The sequence below is a fragment of the Rhinatrema bivittatum genome, chromosome 1 (genome assembly GCF_901001135.1).
Source record: "Rhinatrema bivittatum chromosome 1, aRhiBiv1.1, whole genome shotgun sequence".
In the NCBI taxonomy this organism is placed as follows: Eukaryota; Metazoa; Chordata; class Amphibia; order Gymnophiona; family Rhinatrematidae; genus Rhinatrema; species Rhinatrema bivittatum.
The window spans coordinates 685157744-685181080 of record NC_042615.1 but is presented as its reverse complement, the minus strand read 5'-3'; the positions used below and the strand labels follow the sequence as shown (position 1 = coordinate 685181080).

At 43.5% G+C, this 23337-nt stretch overlaps 1 protein-coding gene across 5 annotated transcripts in view; it reads right to left on the bottom strand.

Annotated features, from left to right (window-relative positions):
• FCHO2 (FCH domain only 2) overlaps nt 1-23337 on the bottom strand; it is a 532544-nt gene that overhangs the window by 308797 nt on the left and 200410 nt on the right. For all 5 annotated transcript variants that reach the window (XM_029574710.1, XM_029574736.1, XM_029574720.1 and 2 more), the window contains one exon: nt 2991-3048. In XM_029574710.1, the coding sequence (XP_029430570.1) occupies nt 2991-3048 (58 nt within the window). The remainder of the gene's footprint in view (nt 1-2990; nt 3049-23337) is intronic.

The window sequence follows — 23337 nt, the reverse complement described above, 5'->3', positions numbered from 1 at the left end:
AATGGGATAACATCGGTATGGAGATTAAAATCTCTGAGAATAATTGTGGGCTTTTTGTGGTTGATGTTTGATATGAAGAATTCTATTAGAGGGGAGATGTCGTTGTCTAGTAGTTTGGGGGGGGGGGGGGGCAGTAAACCAGGCATATCTCGAGTTTGTCTGAGTCGAAGAGGACTACTTCATATTGTTGTAGGAGTGAGTAAGGGATTAATTTCATTGCAAAACGTTTTTTTAATTAGCAGCAATAATCCACCTCCTCTACGTGTTTTTCTGAGTATGGAGAACAGATCATATGAGCTATTGGCTAATTGGTTTGTTATTACGTGGTCGGTTTTTTTGAACCATGTTTCAGTAACTGCGATGAAGTCTGGGTTTTGATCTTGTAGAATGTCTGAGATTAACATGAATTTTTTTGTGAGTGCTTGTGCATTTATTGAGGAGGAAAGCTAAGCAGATCATGTTTCTTAGCGAGTCGTTGATGTGTATTTTTTCCAGGTTTCGGTGTCTCTCGAATGGGTTGTTTGTAGTTGCGGTAATCATCTTTAGTAAGTTGATTGGAGGAAGATTGAAGGTTACCGGTCTCTAGGATGATGGTTCGCTTGTGGTGAAAGGTTTGGGGTCAAAGGGGCGACTCAAAGGGGTATGACCCTTGGGTCGCGCTCCCTCGGCTCCCACCGGGACTGGTGCCTGGGCTGTAAAGCCTTTTTAGTCGCACTCAGTGACGTCAATCCTGTGCCTGGTCGCTGGTAGGTGGAGGGTTCGATCGAGGGATGGCCTGCGGGAGTCATCAGCCTGGGATGGCCTGCGGGAGTCGTCGTCGCCTTTGAGATGAACTATTTGAATCTAGAACTAGAATGTGCATGGAATATATAGAAGAAGTGGATTTGGATTAAACTAATTTTTCAGGTTAATCAGCACTGATATTTGTACCTCGGTGCCAAGAAGTTGATGGTGCCAACAAAGATATGGAACCTTTGCTTGTAAATAGTGTTGGCAAAAATTCTGCACTGAAGAGTGATGGTCCCATAGTTACTTTTCTATACACTGCTGTCTGTGCCCATAGTGCCTATTTTGGTTCCTATAGACTTCGGTGCCAAAAAGCACATTTTCTCTCCCTTTAGAAGGGGGAAAAGGTGCCTCAAGGAAGACTTACCAGCATCATACAGCTTAGCATAAGGAGACTTTGCCTTTTTTGATTTAGACTGGAGAAGAATTCCTCTTTGTTAATCTGGAAGCCTGAGAAATTAAAAATTATTTTAATGTGTAATTTCTGGATCTTCTGGCCCTGGGTGACATTCAAGCACAATCAGCGCAGTTATACATATGTGATAAGTGAAAGCAGTGAATACAATGGTCGTGCTGGTCTGATAAGGACATCTTGTAGGAACAGAGGGGACACCTTTTGAAGCCTCATTTGTTGTCTGCCATGATTAAGATTGCTAAAGCTAGGCTGAACTCAATTTTGGAAATTTGAAGTAAAAAAAAATGTATATGTTTTTAGGAGACAGGCAACAAGAAAAAAATACTTCAAGAAAAAAAGAAAAAATGAAAAGAAAACTGAGGAACAAAGTGGTAAATGGCTGAATGAGAGACAGCAAAAAAAAATGTCCTTTCACACCAGGAAAAGAAAAAAGATTGAGGATCCGTATATAATGGCAGCTTCATGAAAACCCCCATGCTTTTTCATCTCAGTGCTGTTGGATGACATCCTCCACTTGTGTGGCCAATTATTGTCCTGCTTGTCCATACAGAATAAAGTTTACATGCAGACATTTATATGTTTACCCTTTGCTTTTATATAATTCTGTATTACTCTTTAAATACATAATCAGATTACGAAACAGATTAACAGACTGGCAGTCAAGAGTTTATTAATCACACCACAGAAGTCGAACTCCTCTCCCAATATATAGCAATCTAATATGGAGAGGGAAAATATATATTCCCAAAAATATTAAAATACTTATTCACTATATGTAAATGAAGAGAAAGGTATCATAAAATTAAAGTGCCTATTGGTGTCAATCCACCGTCTCCCGCCTTTACAGGGCCACAGACGGCATCAGCTCTGATGGCACCATAAATTATAATCACGTACCCACTCTCTTATACATATATATGTTTTTAAATTTTATCTGCAATTACTTTATTTATCAAATCTCTAAAAATATATCTCAATTTTAACCACTGAAATCTTGGTTCAGAAAATACTTAGCTCAATCACTGGCGTATCGATATATCTTGCTGATGCTGTATCATTTCAATAAATCATAAGTTGTTCCCAACACGGACCATGTTTCGGCTAAATTAGCCTTCATCAGGGGATTTTTCTTTTATTCAAACATTATCAGCATGCTATCTAGTCAAGAGTTTATTACATGATCATGTGTTGCACAGCAAATTTTCATTACACCATTCAGTTAAAATAGTAGGATGTTTCTTCCAGATAAAATACTAAAGTATATTTTTTATTACCCACTTCTATTATCAAGATTTCCTGCAGTTTTGATCTTCTAAACTATGCTGGACTACATGTCAGATATAACTCCTGTTGTGCCTTAATTCAATTTCTTTGAGCTATTCATATGAATAAATATTGTTTAAAGTCATTCCTACCAACAGCAGCAAACATGAAGACTTTTTTTTTACTATAGAAAAGTACTTCACAGCTGTGTTTTCTAAACTGACAGCTGCAATCACCCATTTCTAAAACTTCAACCTTTTTTAACTCAATTACTGTATCAAAATAGTATCTTCAAATTGCTTGGTATTCATGTACAGTTCCTACTGAGCAGTGACCTCACCTAAATGAATCATGGGAGATTGAGGCTCTTAGAAGCACTGTTCCCATTTCATTGCTCTTCAAATATTTTTATAAAGCAAGACATTAGAAAAATATCAGACTTCATGAGTTTGTGAGATCTTTCTTTTCAATTAAAACAAAATGCATTTTTCCAATCTAAGTAAAAACACATCAGATCAAAGGATATCATTTTGAATAATTTCTGGTCTTATACTATATCCTTCCTCATCCACTGCAGGAATGTTCTAGATAAAGAAAAGAAATAAAACTATATTAATATATATTAATAAGACCTTCTCTATAGCCATGAACTCCTTAACCATCAAAACATTTTGATATTCTTTAGAATTTCCCATGTTAGTAGTCAAGCATTGCAAGTTAGAGAGATATACAAATCGTAGATATGATACTTTTCAGTTTTGCAAAAATGTAATACATAAAATCAGTTTTGCTATCTTTAATTCTAATTTCAGTGATTATTTTCTGCAAAGATAACCTACAGACAACAGGAAGATATTTGCATTGTAAAAATTATTTCTATCTACAATTTTTGCTCAGATGTTAAAGATTTAGAATAGCTTTATTTACTTGCTTTCTTTTTCTAAATGGCACTAAGGGGGTCATTTTCTATCCCTCTCTCACGCGAAAAGGGACTTTGAGTGCGATAGCTAGATAGGGGCGGGGTCAGCACCAGAAGAGGAGGAGTCGGGGCGGCACCGGGGCGGACGTGGCGGAAACTTCACTGGCGGCGAAAAGGTAAGACCCCTTATCGCTGCCAGAAGCACACCCAATAGCGCCACCTTTCACGGTGGCGCTATTGGGTGCGAAAACCGGCAGCGATAACACCGTGGTGGTGCAATCACTGCCGGCTTTCGCAGGCCCACCCCTCACTTCGCCCCCCGCCCCCGTTACTGCGCGATTCACAAACCAGTGCGATCTTAGAAAATCCAGGCCTAAGATAGTTACCTACCAAAGGTATAATCTGAACAATTATTCATCTTAAATGCATTTGGAATACAAAAGTCTACATGAACAAAAATGTTTATGCATACATGATCCATTTTAATCTCATGTTATATCTATAAAAACAAAAACTCTAAAACCTAAAAAATACAAAATAATTCACTTGTAACCCATTTATCTACTTATCAAATGTTTTAAGTCAATGTATATGGCATTTCAAGATTACACTTAGGATGCACAGAGAAGCAGTGCTTGAAATATTCACAAAGTAAGTACCAATACTTAAATTCTGTAAAGTTCAAATGTTAAGAAGCACATTATTAGTTAAGCCATCTTTCTGGAATTTCCTTTACCTTCCTGGAAGATAAGGAGGAAATGTCAAAATATGATACATACCTGAACCAATTGTTTTATGACAGGAAATATCTCTCAATCATTACAATTCACATATGGATAGCTAGATACCTATGTACTATTATTTCTGGTTCTTTTTCCAGTCTGGAAAAAAGCAAGTTTGCTTACCATAAACGGTGTTTCCGTAGATAGCAGGATGAATTAGCCATGCTGTCTGGGAGCGTCGTCGCGCGACCGGCAGGCGGAGCTTCTCCTAGAGTTCAAAGTTTGAACTCTGTGCTTCTGCGCGGTGAGGTTCCCGCTGAATTGTATCATTTACCTCAGTCTCTTGTTTCAAAGCGAGAAAAAATATATGCAAATAAAATAAAAAATATCCATGTTCAGTGCATACTTATTAGGGATGTGAATCGTTTTTTGACGATTTAAAATATCGTCCGATATATTTTAAATCGTTAAAATTCGTTAGAGGCGATATACAATAGGAATTCCCCCGATTTATCGTCAAAAATCGTAAATCGGGGGAAGGGGGAGGGGAAGGGGGAGGGCGGGAAAACCGGCACACTAAAACAACCCTAAAACCCACCCCGACCCTTTAAAATAAATCCCCCACCCTCCCGAACCCCCCCCCAAAATGTCTTAAATTACCTGGGGGTCCAGTGGGGGGGGGTCCCGGTGTGATCTTCCACTCTCGGGCCACGGGTGCGTTAATAGAAATGGCGCCGGCGCTACCTTTGCCCTGTCATATGAGAGTGGAAGATCCCACTGGACCCCAGGTAATTTAAGACATTTTGGGGGGGTTCGGGAGGGTGGGGGATTTATTTTAAAGGGTCGGGGTGGGTTTTAGGGTTGTTTTAGTGTGCCGGTTTTCCAGCCCTCCCCCGATTTACGCGATTTAAAAAAAAACAAAACCGCGACGATCCGATTCCCTCCCCCCCCCCCCAGCCAAAATCGATCGTTAAGACGATCGATCACACGATTCACATCTCTAATACTTATAGACTGTCTAGGGAGGAGGGAGGGTCAGCATGACTAATACATCCTGCTATCTACGGAAACACAGTTTACAGTAAGCAAACTTGCTTTTTCCCGGTGATAGCAGGCTGAATTAGCCATGCTGTCTGGGAGTCCCAAGCTCCCGGGTGGCGTCTAGATGTTTGCCCTATAGGTTAGGACGCCCACCCGTAGACCAGCTTATACGGTAGACAGTCTCATGTTTTTGTCATGGATGACAGGATTGCGGAGCCCATGGCTGCATCAGAAGCGCTTTGCTTTTGTAAGCAGTAGTGCACTGTGAAAGTATGTAGAGAAGACCAAGTTGCCGCTTTGCAAATGTCTATTAGTGAAACGTTTCTGTAATGGGCGACTGATGTTGCAGTTGCTCTGATTTGGTGAGCTTTAGGCTTCGTTTGTAGTGGCAGATTACACTTGTAGCAAAACGTAATACATTGGGACAGCCAACTAGCCAAAGTCCGCTTGATGACTGGTTGATTAGGAAAATTTGGGTTAAAAGAGAGAAATAATTGTGATGGCCTTGATTCTGAATGAGTTCTTTGTTTGTAATAGGCCAACGCTCTTTTACAGTCTAAGGTGTGGAGAAGTTTATCTCTGTCGTTCTGATGAGGTTTTGGTTTGAAGATCGGAGAGTAATGGTCTGGTTGATATGAAACGCCGATACCACTTTTGGAAGAAAGGTGGAATGAGGTTGAAGTGTGACTTTGTCATGAAAAAATTGTAAATACAGGGAGTAGTGAACTAGTGCTTGCAATTCGCTTACTCTTCTTGCTGATGTTACCGCTACTAAGAAAACTGTTTTCCAAGTGAGGTATTTGATGTGACAGGTGTCCATAGGTTCGAAAGGAGGGAACATTAGTTGTTCTAGTATTATATTGAGATTCCATGGTACTGGTGGTTTCGTAACCGGTGGCCAGAGATGTAAAATACCACGCAAGAATCTGGAGATTAAAGGGTGGTTGGAAATAGGTAGTCCGTTTTGAGTATTATGAAAAGCTGCTATTGCACTAACGTGTACCCTCACTGAGGTGTAGGCGAGACCCGCTGTGAAGAGTGTATGTAGGTATTCAAGGAGATGTGTTATCTCAGTAGAGAACGGATCTAAGTTTTTTGGTTTACACCATTCCTTATACCTACGCTATTTCCCTGCGTAGTTACGCCTAGTGGATAGTTTTCTGGATTCAATGAGAACATCTTCAAGGTGTGATAGAGCCCCAGGTAATTCAATACGTGCCTTTCAATCTCCATGCGGTCAGATGGAGGGATTGATGCATTGGATGAAGAAGGGATCCCCCTTCCTGCGTCAGGAGTTGGGGATGGTCTTCTAATAGAATCGGAGGGCGAATGGATAGTCGCTTGAGATACGGATACCATGGTTGCCTTGGCCAAGATGGGGCTATGAGAATCATGTCCGCTGCGTCGTTGATGCATTTCTGTATTGTTCTGGAAATTAGCGGAATGGGAGGGTAAGCGTAAAGTAGCCCCTCCGTTCATGGAATGAGGAAAGCATCTGGAGCGTAACGGAGTTTGCTGTGGTAGATTGAGCAAAATGTTTGAGTTTGTCGATTGCTCTCTGTGGCAAACAGATCTATTGTTGGAAATCCCCACTGATGAAATATGCTGACTACTACATCCCGGTTCAAAGTCCATTCGTGTGGATGAAAGATCCTGCTGAGGCGATCCGCTGTTACATTGTCGAGACCAGGGAGGTAAGTGGCTTGAATCGATATTTGGTTGGATACTGCCCACGTCAGTATGCGAAGCGTTTCTCGACAGAGGATCCAGGAACCTGACCCTTCTTTGTTTATGTAAAACATGGCTACTTGGTTGTCGGTGTATACCATGATATGCTTTCCTCGAAGCTGGCCGGAGAAGGTTTGAAGTGCTTTCCAGATGGCTCGAATCTCGAGGAGGTTGATCTGAAGATTGGACTCCCATAGAGACCAACAGTCCTGAGTCTTTAAGGTGTTTATATGGGCTCCCCAGCCCTTCCGTGAAGCATCTGTAGTGAGAGTGACTTGATAGGGAGGTCGCTGAAACGGTGCCCCTGAGTTCAGGTGGTTGATATTCATCCACCATTGAATGCTGGTTTTCATTTGTTTGGTGAGGTGTACTCTGGTTGAAAGTGGTTGCCAGAACTGTGACCACTGGTTCTTTAGACCCCATTGTAGACGATGCATGTTGAGTCTCGTGTATGGAACTACATGGATGGCCGCTGCCATATGACCCAACAGTTGAACCTGTCGTGCCGATGCTTGTGATTGGGTGAACAGACGTTGAGCCAGAGAAGACAAAGTGTGTATCCTGTCCTGTGGAAGATACAACCTCTGAAGAATCGTGTTTATGAGGGCTCCCATGAACTGTAGAACCTGAGTAGGTTGAAGGTGGGATTTTTCGTAATTGATTATGAATCCCAGTTTCTGAAGACAATTGATTGTTTGAAATGTATGAGTCTGTAATGTAGTCGGATCTGAGGCTACTAACAGCCAGTCGTTGAGACAGGGAAAAATCTGTATCGAGAGCTGTCGGAGATGAGCCACCACCACCGCTAAGCATTTTGTGAACACCCTCGGGGCTGAGGAAAGGCCAAAGGGTAGTACCTTGAACTGGTAATGGATATTTTGAACTTGGAAGCAAAGGTATTGCCAGGAGGAAGGGTGCATGGGTATATGGGAATAAGCATCCTTCAGGTCTATGGAACATAGCCAGTCGTTGGGTTGTAGAAGAGGTAGGATACTCTTGAGAGATGTCATCTTGAATCTTTCTTTTTGAATGTGTTTGTTGAGATTTCTTAAATCTAAGATGGGTCGAAGTCCTCCTGATTTCTTTGGAATGAGAAAATATGGGGAGTAAAACCCTTGATTGAGTAGCGAATTGGGAATAGTTCGAATGGATCTGTGTGCTTGCAGACTGACTAATTGTTCTTGTAGATCTGCTGCATAAGTTGATATGGTGTTGAATGGGGAAATCTGTGGAAGTGTGGGAAGAGTCAACAGATTTAATCGGTAACCCTCCTTTATGATGTTTAGCACCCAATGATCTGAAGTGATGCTTTCCCAGTTGGGATAAAAATGTTGAAGTCGTCCCCCTATATAGTGGGATGGAGGTGACTCTGGGTAACTCAAAAAGACTGAGTTGGTTTTGATGTAATTGCCGGAGTTGGTTTTGGCGGACGTGGTTGGCGGGGTCTGCCACGAGATGCCTGTGGTTGTTGTTGAAAACGTTGATGTTGGTAATACTGAGATCTGTACGTGTTGTAGGGTCGAAATGGGGTTCTTCCGTAAGGTCTTCGTCGATATGAAGGATAAAAACGTTTAGCGGAAGAATGTGGATCTGAAGAAGTCAGAGATTGCACGGCCGTATTCTGCTCCTTAAGAAGAGTTACTGTTTCTCCAAACTTGGAACCAAAAAGATTGTCCCCCAAACAAGGACTATCCACTAGTTTGTCATGGACACCGTCCCTTATGGAACTAGCTCTTAACCAAGCTATTCAACAAGCCGCTATAGCTGTCGCTGAGGAACAAGCAGATGATTCAAAAGGCTCATAAACCAAACGCAGTAAGTGTCTGAGCCACTCCTCCATATCTGTGAATGGTTGTGGTAAAGAATTATCCTCTGCCAAACATACTGGACATAATTTCTGTAAGCATTCAAAGAGATACTGTATGACATAAAATTGATGGTGTTGAATTTTTGTGGACAGCATGGAGGAGTGATAGACTTTACGACCAAAGTCATCTAAGGACTTGTGATCCTTTCCAGGTAGTGAATTTGCATGGAGTTTTGATCTCTTTACCTTTAAGAGTGCCGATTCAACCACTATCGAGTTGTGAGGTAACTGGGTGGAATCGTAAATTGTGGAATTCCTCATCCTATATTTTAAATCCGTTTTCCTTGAAGCTGCCAAGGTAGAAAAAGGCTTTTCCAACATTTTGTGTAACACGGCATCCAACACCGCATGTGGTGGTAAGGCAGTTGGTTCAGGGGGCATTTCAAAAATTTTTAAGATGCCGAGAACTTCTGCCCTAGGATCCGGAAGTTTTCCCGTTTCTATATTTAACAAAGATCCTACTTTCTCAATAAACTTAGCGTAGGATAGATCCTTGGGAGGAGAATATGGTTCGGGAAGACCTTACGGTGGGTCTGATGGGAACCCCATAGATGACGAAGGGGAAGCCGTAGACCATTGTGAATGAGGAGAGTCTGGCTGATTGGGATCTGGAACTGACTTTTCTGTTTGCTTTGGTGGTGGTGGAACTGTTGGGATGTGTGGAGTAGAAATTGGAGATTGAGCACCCGGGTCCCTTGGGTGCATCTCGTCAAGATCCTGAAAAAATGATGACAAAGCAAGAGAAATTTGAGACATCGCCTTTGACGCTAAAGTATGGTGTGAAGCTATTACCTTGGGTTTTTCCTTCTTTCTAAGATACCCGTGTAAATGTGAGTTAAAGAAAGGGGAAGCTGAATATGTGTTTTTCCAGTTAGAACAATTACATAGTTTTCTTGAAGCTCAACAACAGCCTATAGCATCTACACCATTGCCCAATGAGACACCAAATCTGGGGGTACAATTAAGTGTGTGAAATGGCATGAGTAATAAGTAAATCAGCTGGTAAATATGAATAGCTATCGATAATGTCTTTTTGTTTCTTATTAATCTCCTCAATTATTTTAGATTCCTCATATAGCCTCAATGTTTTTCCTCTAACAGAGAAAGATTAGAGGATACTTTTTTTGTCCTTTTTCCTTTCTATATCTGAATATGCAAAAATTTAAGTTTAAATATGTCAGCTATGACAATTTATGGATTAGTTATTTCCGTATAGAAATTGTATATCGAATGTGATTTCAGAAATTGTAAATGTAAATTGGAAGTTAATATTTTTGATTGTGTATCTAATATTGGAAAATTGAAAATAAAGATTTAAAAAAAAAAAAAAAAAAAAAGTATGGTGTGAAGGCGTGTGAAATGGTTCTGAAGGAGGAGGAGGTGGTACCTCCTTAGGGAATTCATGAGAAGGGCGTCTTGGTTGTGCCCTGTGATTTGATTGAAATCTCAAGGAAGAGGACCAATTAGATTGAGAGCTCTCCCCCTCTGAAGAAAGTATATCCACATCCGAATTGGTACCCGGTGAAAAGGGCATTTGGAGATGTTTTGTCTTGGCCCTTTTCTTCCCATGGCGCTCCTGATGAGATGCCCCTTGGGAAGATGAGAGAGTCAAAGCTATAGGTGGGTCATTATGCTTTGCACGTTTAGCCATATCGTGACGGTGATGGTGCAAATGCTGTCTTTTCCGGATAGTGTGATGGGATGATCCCGAGAGCGAAGCCGCTCTCCCTGAAGGAGCATCGGAAGCATGCTGCCTCTTGTCTTCATCCCGAAGTACTCTAGGCGCCGGTGCGCCGTAAGATGCACCGTGCGCCGTTGCACCGTGAGATTCGCCATGTGATGCGTCATGCGCCTTTGCGCTGTGCGATGCGTCATGCATCATTGCGCCGAGTGGCGTCGTGTGCCACTGCGCCGTGCGATGCATCGTGATCTTTTGCGCCCTGCTTCGAATGGGGCCTTCCGCTCTTCCCGTGCTCAGATTGCTTTGGGGTCAGGGAGCAGGGGCGAGGGGGCACAGAGCCCTGTGCCTCTAATGACGCAGCTATCTTAATTGTTAAGGGAGTCGAGGCCTCGAGCTCCCTTCCTGGCCCTGATGGCAACACCGACCTGGCCGAATCCCCTTCCCCTGACGTGGGACGTCGCAGCTTCGTTTTTGTTTTCTTCGCCGAGCCCGGCGAGGAGAGAGGGGAACGTAGGCGAGCGATCTTCTCTGCACGCTGACTTCGGGCCCAGGGCGACATCCGACCACAGTCTCTGCAAGAGGCCGTGTCGTGCTCCAGGCCCAGGCTAATGTAGCAATAATTATGTCCATCGGTGATGGACATAATTTTTCCACATTGGCAATACTTGAAACCTGATGGCTTCTGAGCCATCGCTTAGTGAGAATTCTTGAAAATTTGAGAAAAATCCAAAAAATTGACGAAATGAGGTGAAGGAGAAAAAACCGCCCGCGTGCAGTCTTGCTCGCGGAAAAAAAAAAAAAAGAGGCTGAGGTAAATGATACAATCGCGCGGGAACCTCACCGCGCAGAAGCACAGAGTTCAAACTTTGAACTCTAGGAGAAGCTCCGCCTGCCGGTCGCGCGACGACGCTCCCAGACAGCATGGCTAATTCAGCCTATCACCGGGAAATTAAAAATACAGAAGCGCCGCTAGAAAATCACACAGAAAAGGGAAACATGTAACAATAAAAAAGAAAATTGGTTTTAGTGAAAACAAAAAATATAATCTCTCTCACCGAGAGAGAACCATGCAATTTTGCAGGTTTGCTGGGCCAAGGAACTGTGTGCTGGAGGCCCCAGGATATCTACCTCTTGGGTCGCTCCCCGTGACATCATCATCAGTGTTCTGATTTGGAAGGTGGACCCTTGATCCGGCGATGAGGGTAGCTCTGTCGTCGGAAGGCGAGGCCAATCACAAAGGTCGCTGGAGAGACTCAATGATGATCTGGATGCAGGCGCCTCCTGCAGGTCATTTAATCCAGATAGCTGGTGCCTCCAGCAAGTTGTGAGAATAGGAGCTGGCGCCTCCAGCAGGTCGTGAGAGCAAAGGTACCAACAGCCAGTCCAGGGATCAAGAGCCAGAACACTCCACAGCCAGTCCAAGGGTCGAGAGCCAGAAAGTACCACAGCCAGTCCAGGGATCAAGAGCCAGAATCTTCCGTAACCAGTCCAGGAATCAAGCGCCAAGCAGGAACGTCAGCCAAACCAGGAATCACCACACGGAGGAACAAACGGGCACTGCAAGCAGGAAACACCACCAGAGCCTCGAAGCCAAGGCAAGGTCTGAAGGCTCAGACCTTGCCTTAAATAGTATACAGCAGATGAAGTCAGCAGGAAGGAACCCCCCTAACTTCCTGTAGGAGTTCCTTTAAGGCCAGGCTCTTGCTGCCCACGCAGCCCTAAGAGGTTTCAGGGGGCGTGGCTAGCCGCATCGAGAGGACGCCGCGGCCATCTTGGAGAGGAGCAGCTCTGCCGCGGAGGCGGGCTGCCGATGCCGGCCCCAGCGTCATTGCCTGGCCCTGCCGCGAAGGTGAGTGACCAGCCCCCGGTCGCGGTTTGCCGCGGCCGGCGGTCACAACAATCAGCCCGTACTTATTTAAACGAGGAGGCAGCAGCATGCAGCCACCGGCGCACGCCCCTTGGTAAGAATTCAGACAGTTCCTGCTCCTCTTCTTTGATGGGAAGGAAAAGGAAAGCTAGAGTCATCACATCTACGCGGGGTGAAGGGACCGATGGATAATCATTTGACCCGAAGGATGAGTCAATCACTGAGAGTCTATACCAGATATTTCTTTTTCATCTGGGGCTTCAGTTAGTCCTGTCCAAAATCAGTCTTCTCCTACGCCCTCTGGACTTATTGGGGATGGGTCACCAGCTAATAGCCCTGGTCCAGTGGGGGCAATGCCTACGCCGATTGCTATAGATACAATGGGTATTAGGTCTTCAAAGACTGTGATTAATACCCCAGCTGTCATATGTGACTCACAGTCTGAAAATGTCACCTAGGCCAATGTATGGAGAACTGTTATCAAGATGGATGTCCCAGTCAATATCCCAATTTGATAATTTTTCTGTGAGGACCAGGAAAACCTTTGAAGACCATCAAAGTCATTTAATGCAATTAGAATCTTCAGTATTTGCTTTAAATTCTCATGTTATAACTGTCCAGTCATGTGGAAATTCCTTTATTAAGAACACTCTGCTTATGCATAAACATCCTGAAGGGCTGGAAAATGCCTTGAGGGGGAAAAATTTGCATTTTTTGAACTTTCCAATACCTAGATTGCTTTCAGCTAGTGAGCTATTTAAAAAATATGTGCGGGAAATTGAGTATTCCTAGAGAAGATATATTACTTTCTAAAATGTATAATTCCTCAATTTAAGAAAGGAAATCAAGGTGTTGATGAAGTTATGAATGTTTTGCAGGCAGATCACCCTCATTTAATATCTTTTTAAGAGGCATCCATAGATGATATACAAACTAGGGCTACTTTGATAGTTTCCTTTACTCTGGAGCAAGTTAAAAACTTAGTACTCAAAAAATATTTTAAAAATAAAGATTTTCTTTTTTGTGGATACCAATTCCTGTGTCTCCAGTAATACCCAACATAGGAGGAAGCAGTTTTTGCAGTTGAGACAAAGGGTGATAACCCTTGGCACCACTTTTTTCTCAAATTTCCTTGCAAATATCTGGTAACATTTCAGAAAAATAAGTTTATATTTTCTGACCCTGCTCACCTGGAAGTTTTTCTTGTGGATAAAGGTAGTTGATTGGGAAATTTGTAACAGCCTGGTATAGGAGATTTAATAGTGTAAGTATACAATGAACTTTCCTTTTTTGTGAGTTCTCATCTTTTTCCTTATTGGCTTCTCATCTTTAAATGTGGACTGGAATTGTTGGAATACTATGTAATTGTATTAGATATTTTGGTCTGAACTGGAGCAATCAATTTTTAAAAGCGACTGCCTGGCCGAAAACACTCAGCCCTGATAGGAAACGACACAGAACCCAAGATACTCCAGGTTCTGAGGCAGCCATAAGGAGCTCATGGCCAAGTTCACTAGTCAGCCTAGCTCTTGCCATGCGAGAAGCCAGGTAACTCTCTTCCAATGCAGATATGGGGAACCAAGACGCCACCCTTGTGGAAGAAAGCCACTATCCCCACCTTGTCCTTAAAGGTGGTCCTGGGCGCAGTAGCCAGCCAGAAAGGCAAGGACTGAAAATGATAAGGATGTTCCAGAACAGCACACCGCAGGAACCATTGTTTCTGATGACTGGAATATGTAGGAAGCCTCCATCAGATCTAGAGATGGTAGAATTCCCAATTGTACTTCCATTGTTATGACATGTAGAGTTTCCATACAGAAATGAGTCACTCACAAATGTCACTTATGGACCAGCGTCCCATATTTTCTTGTGATCCAAGAACAGGAATTATGGCCTTCAAGCCCAACAGTCTCCTTATGGGAGTCTCCACTGCCTCCCTCTATTGTAGGGAGTTGCAAGGCGAGACTACAAGACATCCACAGGGATGCAAAGAAAACTCCAGAGCATAGCCTTCTCTTAACACTTCCAGGACCAACTGGACCAACATGATCTGTATCCAGCTCCGATATTGGTGAGACAGATGAGGTGCTCTGCTCCCGAAACCCACCTTCTTCCGAGGCTTTCTTGATCAGAAGAACTGAGACTTAGCAAGAGGACAACAACTCTGAGTAGTTGCTCCCCTATAGGGTTGATAATGGCTGCAAGCTTCTAGCACAGCCTCTTGCCCCAAAAGAACAGAATGTCAACTTCTTACCCTCTGGCAAACGACAGACCTGTTCTCCAACTCACTTCCAAATAAAAAACTAACCCTTAAAGGGTAACCTCGTGAGACTGGTCTTAGAAATTGTATCTGCCAACCAATTTTGCAACCACCCTGACATCTAGCAGCTCTCAAGTCACAGTCTGCATCAACTAAGAAAGCAGCCCCAGTTGCAACAATGCTCCGTTATTCAACCCCCCTCTCCTCAGGTGGGGGCTCAATATGTGCTGAAGCAGGCGCTCAATACGCGCTGAAGCAGGTGCTCAGGTAGGCGCTCATTTAAGTCTCAAATAGGTGCACCAAAATATAGGTCGCACATATATGCCGCGACTTTGTGCGCACTAGTAGGCACACACATGCTTGTCTACATCACCACACTGCCACACAGAAATCATGCGCACAACCAAGTACACAAAAGTGCTGCTGTGGCCTACCACACAGCTCGAAAAAACAAGCCTGGGAGTAGGCTTAGACAGAGGCTGCTCAACCCGCTGTGCCGCCACCACACCTCACTAAACTCCCCAGAGAAGTGAGAGGGACTAAGGAAGATGTTGACCACTCACTCCGAGGGAGGAAAAGCCAGTAAGAAACGAATAGGGGAATAAAGCCTCCCTACTCTCTGCCTTCTGCTCATCTTCACATATTTTAACTTTTTTTTAACCTGATCTCAGCTGGTCCTGGCTGAAAGTACGATCGGGTGTCTGGCTATGGGAGAAAAGGGTGAAAGTCTTCACTGCCAGGCCTCCCTGGTCCGTCAATAGCTTCACCTCAAATACGACCGGGTCTCTGGCTATGGGAAGAGAGGGTGAAAGCCTTCACTGCCTTGCCTCTCTCGTCCGACAAGCGCTTTGCCCTTTATTTATTTACTTATTTTTTTAAAGTCCATCCTGAAAAAGACTACCAGACTAAAGGCGCTCAACTGAGGGAGGTTCCAATTGGTGTCACTTTAGGAGTACAAGCGGTGCAATAAAAAAAATTAACTACAGTTAATCCCAGATAGGGAAATGCATGTCCACCATCTGCTGGAGATGGAGAATGCTGGCGGGCTGATGTCGGGGCAGAACCATATATCCATGACTTCAGTTTTTACTCCATTTCAATCTGCTGGTAGTGGTGTATAATCCACTTGTGAGGTTTGGTCTGCCTGAATGCAGAGGAAGCAGCTATCGTCTTCAAAGACAGGAATAGGTAATGAAACTGGTCGACTCACTCTGGAAATGCAAACAAATCTTACGGGCTCCTGCAGACCAAATGCCCCTCAGCAACAACTAACTTACAGACTTGAAGGCTGACAAAATTTCATAACCTCACCAATGCATAGGCACCTGTCAAGTGCATGCTGTCTGAAAGCCAAGCAACACTTCTGCTAATGGCAGGGTTGAATCACCAGCAGGAGACAGATGCATATATGCTACAAAAGACCTGCTAATGAAGTAAGATAAAGATGACACAGAAGATGCTGACATGTAAGTGCTGAAAGTGCAGCCCTGGCACTATCCAACTCAGAAGTTTGATAGTAATTGGTCATTAGCTGAGCAAACAAACAATATGCAAATAATTGTTTAAGGAACTGTAGGTGTTTTACACAGAGAATATTGTTGTAACAAAATGGCCTATATTATCACTGTTTGCTAACATGAGAAAATTAAAAAAAAAAATTGGGTTCAGTGTCCTCTACTGTCAGGATATATGTAAAGGGGTATGAATCCCACAGCAGCAATATGCTTGGGTTCACCCTCAGGGAACAAGCAACTAAATAGATGAGCCAAGGCCGCAGGATTATAAGAAAATATTAAAGTAATCTTATCAAGAGTAGGGAGTGGGGGTTTGAAATGCTTGATGGAATACAAAACCTCTATATACTGACTGCAAGAATGGCGGTCACCAAAGGTACAAGATGGGTGCCAGCCTGTATCGGAGTGAAGGGGTCCCCCTCCCCTAGAAACAGAAATCAAACATACTGCCACTTGCACAAATAACCTGCCTATGACTGCTGAAAGCAGGGTCAAGCACCAGCCCAGGTTCTGTCACCTGCTACTACTGGCTCATGGTCACTAAATGAGTAGTCACACGTGTAGGAGCTCACATCTGCTGCATGCCATCCGTCTTATGAGTTTGGCAACTATTTTGGAAAAAACATATCTAAAATGGTGTAGCAGGGTAGGAAGAAGGGAACAAACTTACAGGGTCACTTAGCAAATTGCGTTAGGGTCACTTAGCAAATTGCGTTAGGGCCTTATCGCACACGTTAGGGCCCCTAACACCCACAATAACGTCGTAACGGGCGCAATTTATACCGCATTACAAAATTTAAAATTAGTATTTGAGTGCGAGGCATTTTGTGTGGGGGGCGGAGAGAGAGGGAGAGACTCTGTGGAGGCTCATGTATAAGCTAACTTTTTATACCACTGTCAGAGGGGGCATTATGAACTTGGGGTCAGGTTTGGGGGGTGGTGTAGATTTTGGGGGGGCAGTTTTACATGCACAGCCATATGTACAAACAGCACAGTTGCCATCAGTGAAGATTTACTGTCATTTGGATTGATGAATGGTAAAGCAAAATTGCTTACCTTGTAATAGGTGTTATCCCAGGACAGCAGGATGTAGTCCTCACATATGGGTGACATCACTGACGGAGCCCTATCCCGGAAAACTTTCTGTCAAAGTTTCTAGAAACTTTTGACTGGCATCCTGAGCCTATTGAGCATGCCCAGCATGCCATGATCCCTCAAGCCACAGGGGTTTCCCTTCAGTCTCGTTTGTAGCAATGAGCGTTAGCCAAAAATAAAATAATAAAACGTATCGGCCCCAACTCCGTGGGGTGGCAGGTGGGTTTCGTGAGGACTACATCCTGCTGTACTGGGATAACACCTATTACAAGGTAAGCAATTTTGCTTTATCCCAGGACAAGCAGGATGCTAGTTCTCACATATGGGTGATTAGCAAGCTACAGGCTGAGTCATCTTTGTATTGGACCAACAGTGTACAACTTGTGCTATAGGCACAACAACTGGTGTACTGTTGGGAAAAATGAGGCAGCCTGAAATCACGAAAGGTTGGATGTGGAAGGAGTTAGATCATGCTGGAAACAAGTTCTTTAAGACAGATTGTCCATAGGCTGAATCTTGTCATCCTTCCTTGTCGAGACAGTAATGAGCCGCAAAGGGGTGAAGAGAACTCCATGTTGCGGCTTTACATGTGTCAGCTATTGGCACTGAACGAAGAGGTTAATAAACATGTAGATGTAGTGTATTTGGATTTTCAGAAGGCATTTGACAAAGTTCCTCATGAGAGGCTTCTAGGAAAAGTAAAAAGTCATGGGATAGGTGGCGATGTCCTTTCATGGATTACAAACTGGCTAAAAGACAGGAAACAGAGAGTAGGATTAAATGGACAATTGTCTCAGTGGAAGGGAGTGGGCAGTGGAGTGCCTCAGGGATCTGTATTGGGACCCTTACTTTTCAATATATTTATAAATGATCTGGAAAGAAATACAACGAGTGAGATAATCAAATTTGCAGATGATACAAAATTGTTCAGAGTAGTTAAATTACAAGCAGATTGTGATAAATTGCAGGAAGACCTTGTGAGACTGGAAAATTGGGCATCAAAATGGCAGATGAAATTTAATGTGGATGTGTAAGGTGATGCATATTGGGAAAAATAACTCATGCTATAATTACATAATGTTAGGTTCCATAATAGGTGCTACAACCCAAGAAAGAGATCTAGGCGTCATAGTGGATAACACATTGAAATCGGTTCAGTGTGCTGCGGCAGTCAAAAAAGCAAACAGAATGTTGGAAATTATTAGAAAGGGAATGGTGAATAAAACAGAAAATGTCATAATACCTCTGTATCGCTCCGTGGTGAGACCGCACCTTGAATACTGTGTACAATTCTGGGCGCCGAATCTCAAAAAAGATATAATTGCGATGGAGAAAGTATAGAGAAGGGCTACCAAAATGATAAGGGGAATGGAACAGCTCCCCTATGAGGAAAGACTAAAGAGGTTAGGACTTTTCAGCTTGGAGAAGAGACGGCTGAGGGGGGATATGATAGAGGTGTTTAAAATCATGAGAGGTCTAGAACGGGTAGATGTGAATCGGTTATTTACTCTTTCGGATAATAGAAAGACTAGGGGCACTCCATGAAGTTAGCGTGTGGCACATTTAAAACTAATCGGAGAAAATTATTTTTCACTCAAAGCACAAACTCTGGAATTTGTTGCCAGATGATGTGGTTAGTGCAGTTAGTATAGCTGTGTTTAAAAAAGGATTGGATAAGTTCTTGGAGAAGTCCATTACCTGCTATACTAGTTGCTGAGCCAGCAGCTTTGGAATTTATGAGATCTGGTTTTTCCTCATCTTCCACTTTCAGGGCTGCATGCAACTTTATTAGCTCAATGCGAACTGGAGTCAAGGTGTAGGGTCTAGTAATTGTCATAATCTGGGTCTAGCTGTTGCCTTGTGGCCAGTTTCACCTTGCCCTCTGCTTCAGTTTTCCATCTGACACCTCAATAAGCATTTCTTTGATGCAGTCCTCATTATACAAATGCTTCTCAGCTTTGCCACCTCTTTTCTCAGTTCAGCCACCTTGTTTCCTGGGGGAGTTAACCTGAAGAAGTCTTTCACACTAACTGGTTCTTCACTGTGGCTTAGGATATCCATCTGGACAGCAGCAGAATTGTTAAAACAGCAGCTTTGGTGTTAAAATGTTTCTCAACTATCCTTCTAGTAGTAGGTGCTTTTAATGTCTGTTAAAAGAAATGAGAAAGACCTACCAAAGTCCCTATCTTTTCCACACAATAATGCAGTAAATCATGGCAGAAAGACCAAAATGGCCCATCCATTCTAACTGGCAGGCTGGATGGACCAGACATCTGTTTCCCTTCCCCCGCTCCCCCACCCCCTAACCTCTCAAGTTACACCACTGCATTTTTTGATAGTAACTGCCACTCAGTGCAGGTTTACCCAGAGCTTCTTTACTATCTTCTTGCTACTAGGGGATCCTCCATGTTTATCCCATGACTTTTTTAATTTTGTTACCGTTTTTGTCTCCACCACTCCCACTGGGAAGGTATTCCAGGTATCTATACTTTCCATGAAAAAATATTTTCTGATTTGGTTCTGAGTCTACCCCTTTAGAACTTCATGTCATGTTTCCTGGTTCTAGAACTTCCTTTCAATTGAAAATGGTTTGATTCTTGTGCAATATTAATATCTTTCAGGTATTTAAATTTCTGTATCAAATCCAGTCTCTCCTTTAGGATAAACTTATTTAGATCCTCTTGAAAGGCAGTCAACTTTTTTAAGTAATAGACATTCTCTTCCAGACGTCCTAGTTCTGTGGATGTGTCACTTGTTTCCATGCAGCCGCTTAGTCATGCGTATGGCATTAGCATTTGATGTTCTCTGCTGGTATCCGGATAAGGAAAGGTGAGAAAACATTTGACCTCAAATCTCATGTCATATGGCTTCTGATGTAAACCACACATCAATTGCCACACTTTGGAGCAACTCTAGCCTCTCTATTCTGTTTGAGATGCAGCCTCCAGAACTGAACATAATATTCTAGGTGAGGCCTCACCAATAACATGATCACTTCCTTTTCGCTGCTGATTATGGCTCTCCCTATGCATCCCAGCATTTTTCTGGCTCTAGCCATCGCCTTGTTACACTATTTCATTATCTTAAGATCTTCAGGACACTACCACCCTCAGGTCTCTCTCTTGGTCAGTGCACATTAGCTTCTCTTCCACCATCTCATACATCTCCTTCCATTTCTACAACACAATTACATGACTATGCACTTTTTTTTTTTTTTTTAAATTAAATGTCAACTGCCAAACATTTAACCACTTCTCAAGTTTTCTTTGATCACTTCTCATTTTGGCTACTCTCACAGGTGTAGCCACTTTCTTGCAGATTTTGGTATCATACACAAAACACACTTTTCCTTCTAACCCTTCTGCAAAATCACTCACAAAAAATTGAACAGAACTGGCCCCAAGACTGATCCATAAGGCATTCCAGTAATCATTGTTCAGTCTTCAGAGTGAATTCTATTTACTACCACCCCGTATCATGTATCATTCAACCAGTTTAGTATCAAGTCTTCTATCTTGGGACCCACCCTGACATTGCTCAGTTTATTCATGAGTCTCCTATGCAAGACCATATCACAAGCTCTGCTGAAATCCAAGTAAACCGTATCTAGCACACATCCTTGATCTAATTCTCTAGTCACCCAATTTAAGAAATCAATCGGGTTCATTTGACATGATCTGCCCCTGGTTAAAATAAGCTGCCTTGAATCCTGCAACCCACTAAATTGCAGATAATTCACTATCATTTTCTTCAGGAGAGTGTATTATATTTTTCTACCACCGAGGTAAGACTAACTGGCTTGTGGTTTACCACCTCCTTTCTGTTACCACTTTTATGAACAGGAATTATAGCCACCATTCTCCAGTCCCATGGAACCACTCCTGTCTCCAAGAATCTATTGAACAGGTCTGTCAATGGACTCACCAGAGCTTCTGAGCTCTTTCAATATCCTAAGATGCATCCCCATCTAACCTTATGGCTTTGCCTACTTTCAGTTTTACTAGTTTCTTACAAACATTCTTCTGCAAATGCTGTCGAATCCACCCCATCCCTTGCCAATAATCAGCAGTTACCAAAGTATTCTTCAGTGAATATCAAACAAATATTCATTATCAATTTGCTTTGTCTTCATCTATTGCCACACATTACTCCTTCTCACCTTTCAATCTTACAGTTTCACCTGTGGTCTTCCCTCCTTTCTTGGTCAGACTGGAAAAAAGCAGAGTTGCTTACCTGTAACAGGTGTTCTCCTAGGACAGCAGGATGTTAGTCCTCACACATGGTTATATCATCATATGGAGCCCAGCACGGAAAACTTCTGTCAAAGTTTCTAGAACTTTGACTGGCACACTGAGCATGCCACTATCTGCACGGCCACACGGGGTCCCCCTTCAGTCGCGTTACAGAGAATTACAAGAATAAAATAAACTTAAAATAAAATCCAACTTCACGAGGTGGCGGGTGGGTTTCGTGAGCTCTAACATCCTGCTCTCCTAGGGGAACACCTATTACAGGTAAGCAACTCTGCTTTCTCCTAGGACAAGCAGGATGGTAGTCCTCACACATGGGTGAATTCCTAGCTGTAGGTTGTTTCCGAACAGAGAGGACCAACAGACACTAAACAGGTGCCAACAGGCACAACAACCTAGATGCTGTTGGTAATGGAGGAAGACAGAACCCTGTTTTTTGGGTTCAAGCTATATAGAAGAGTTGGGTTTCAGACCTGAAAAAGGTTACAGAGGACAGATTGGCCGAAGCTATCATCTTGACGGCCGTTTCTGTCCAGGCAATAGTGAGCGGCAAACATGTGAAGAAAACTCCACATTGCAGCTCTACAGATCTCCGTCATGGTGATCGCTCTCAAGTGGGCCACTGAAGTTTTCGTGGCTCTGAAGAAGTGAGCCTTAACATGCTCCCAAGCTGTAGTCCCGCTTGACGTAGCCGAAAGAGATGCAGTCTGCCAGCCAGGTAGACAAGATGTGCTTGGCCACAGCAACTCCCATTCTGTTCTTATCAAACAAGATGAAGAGTTGTGTGGACTGCCTATGGACTGCCATCTTCTCAAGGCAGAACACTAAGGCCCTCTTACAATCTAAAGTATGCAAGGCCCATTCGCCTAAGTGCAAATGACGCCTGGGAAAGAAGGTGGATGGGACGATAGACTGGTTCAGATGAAAGTCCAATACCACCTTAGGCAAAAATTTAGGGTGAATACGGAGAACCACACTATCGTGGAAGAACTTTGTATAAGGTGGGTACGTCACCAACGCTTGAGGTTCACTGACCCGAAGTGCTGAGTTGATCGCAACCAAGAAAATGACCTTCCAGGTCAGATGTTTGAGGACACATATGCGTATAAGCTCAAAGGGGTCCTTCATGAGGCGAGCCAAGACCACATTAATGTCCCAGGTAACAGGCGGACGCAGAAGAGGGGGCTTCAACTGAAGCAGACCACACATGAAATGTCCAACCAAAGGTTGTATTGAGATGGGCGTACCATTCACCCTGTGATAAGCCCCAATGGCACTGAGGGGCACTCTGACTGAGTTGGTCTTTAGACCAGCTTCCAACAGGTGCAACAGGTAGTCCAAGGGCTTCGGGGTGGAGCAGGTAAACAGGTCCATCTCGTGCTGTTCACACTAGATAGCAAACCTCCTCCACTTCAGGTTGTATGACTTTCTAGTCTAAGGCTTCCTGGAGGCAACCAGAACTCGAGACACTTCGTCAGACAATGCCCAGGGGCTGCAATACTAGCCTTTCAACATCCAAGTCATTAGAGACAACGCCCTGAAGTTGGGATTGTACAGCCTGCCCTGGTCCTACGTGATTAAGTCGAGGAGGTCCCCAGACTTACAGGGTTCCAGACTGAGAGGTTCTGCAGGAGTGTGAACCATACCTGCCATGGCCAATAGGAGGCTATGAGGATCATGGTTCACCGTCCTGTCAGAGCTTCAGGAGCGTCTTCATCAGCAGAAGCAGAGGATACGCATACAGAAGACCCTTGCCCCAATGGCATGCAAAGGCATCCAAGGCTGGTTTGCCATCCTCCCTGTAGAGGGAGCAAAAAGACTCCATTGTTGTTGCAGGGGGAGGCAAAAAGATCCATGTCTGGGATGCCCCAAAGATGGAAGATAGTGTTCGCTACCGCCGAAAAGCCCGACTGAGATGGTTTGTTACTA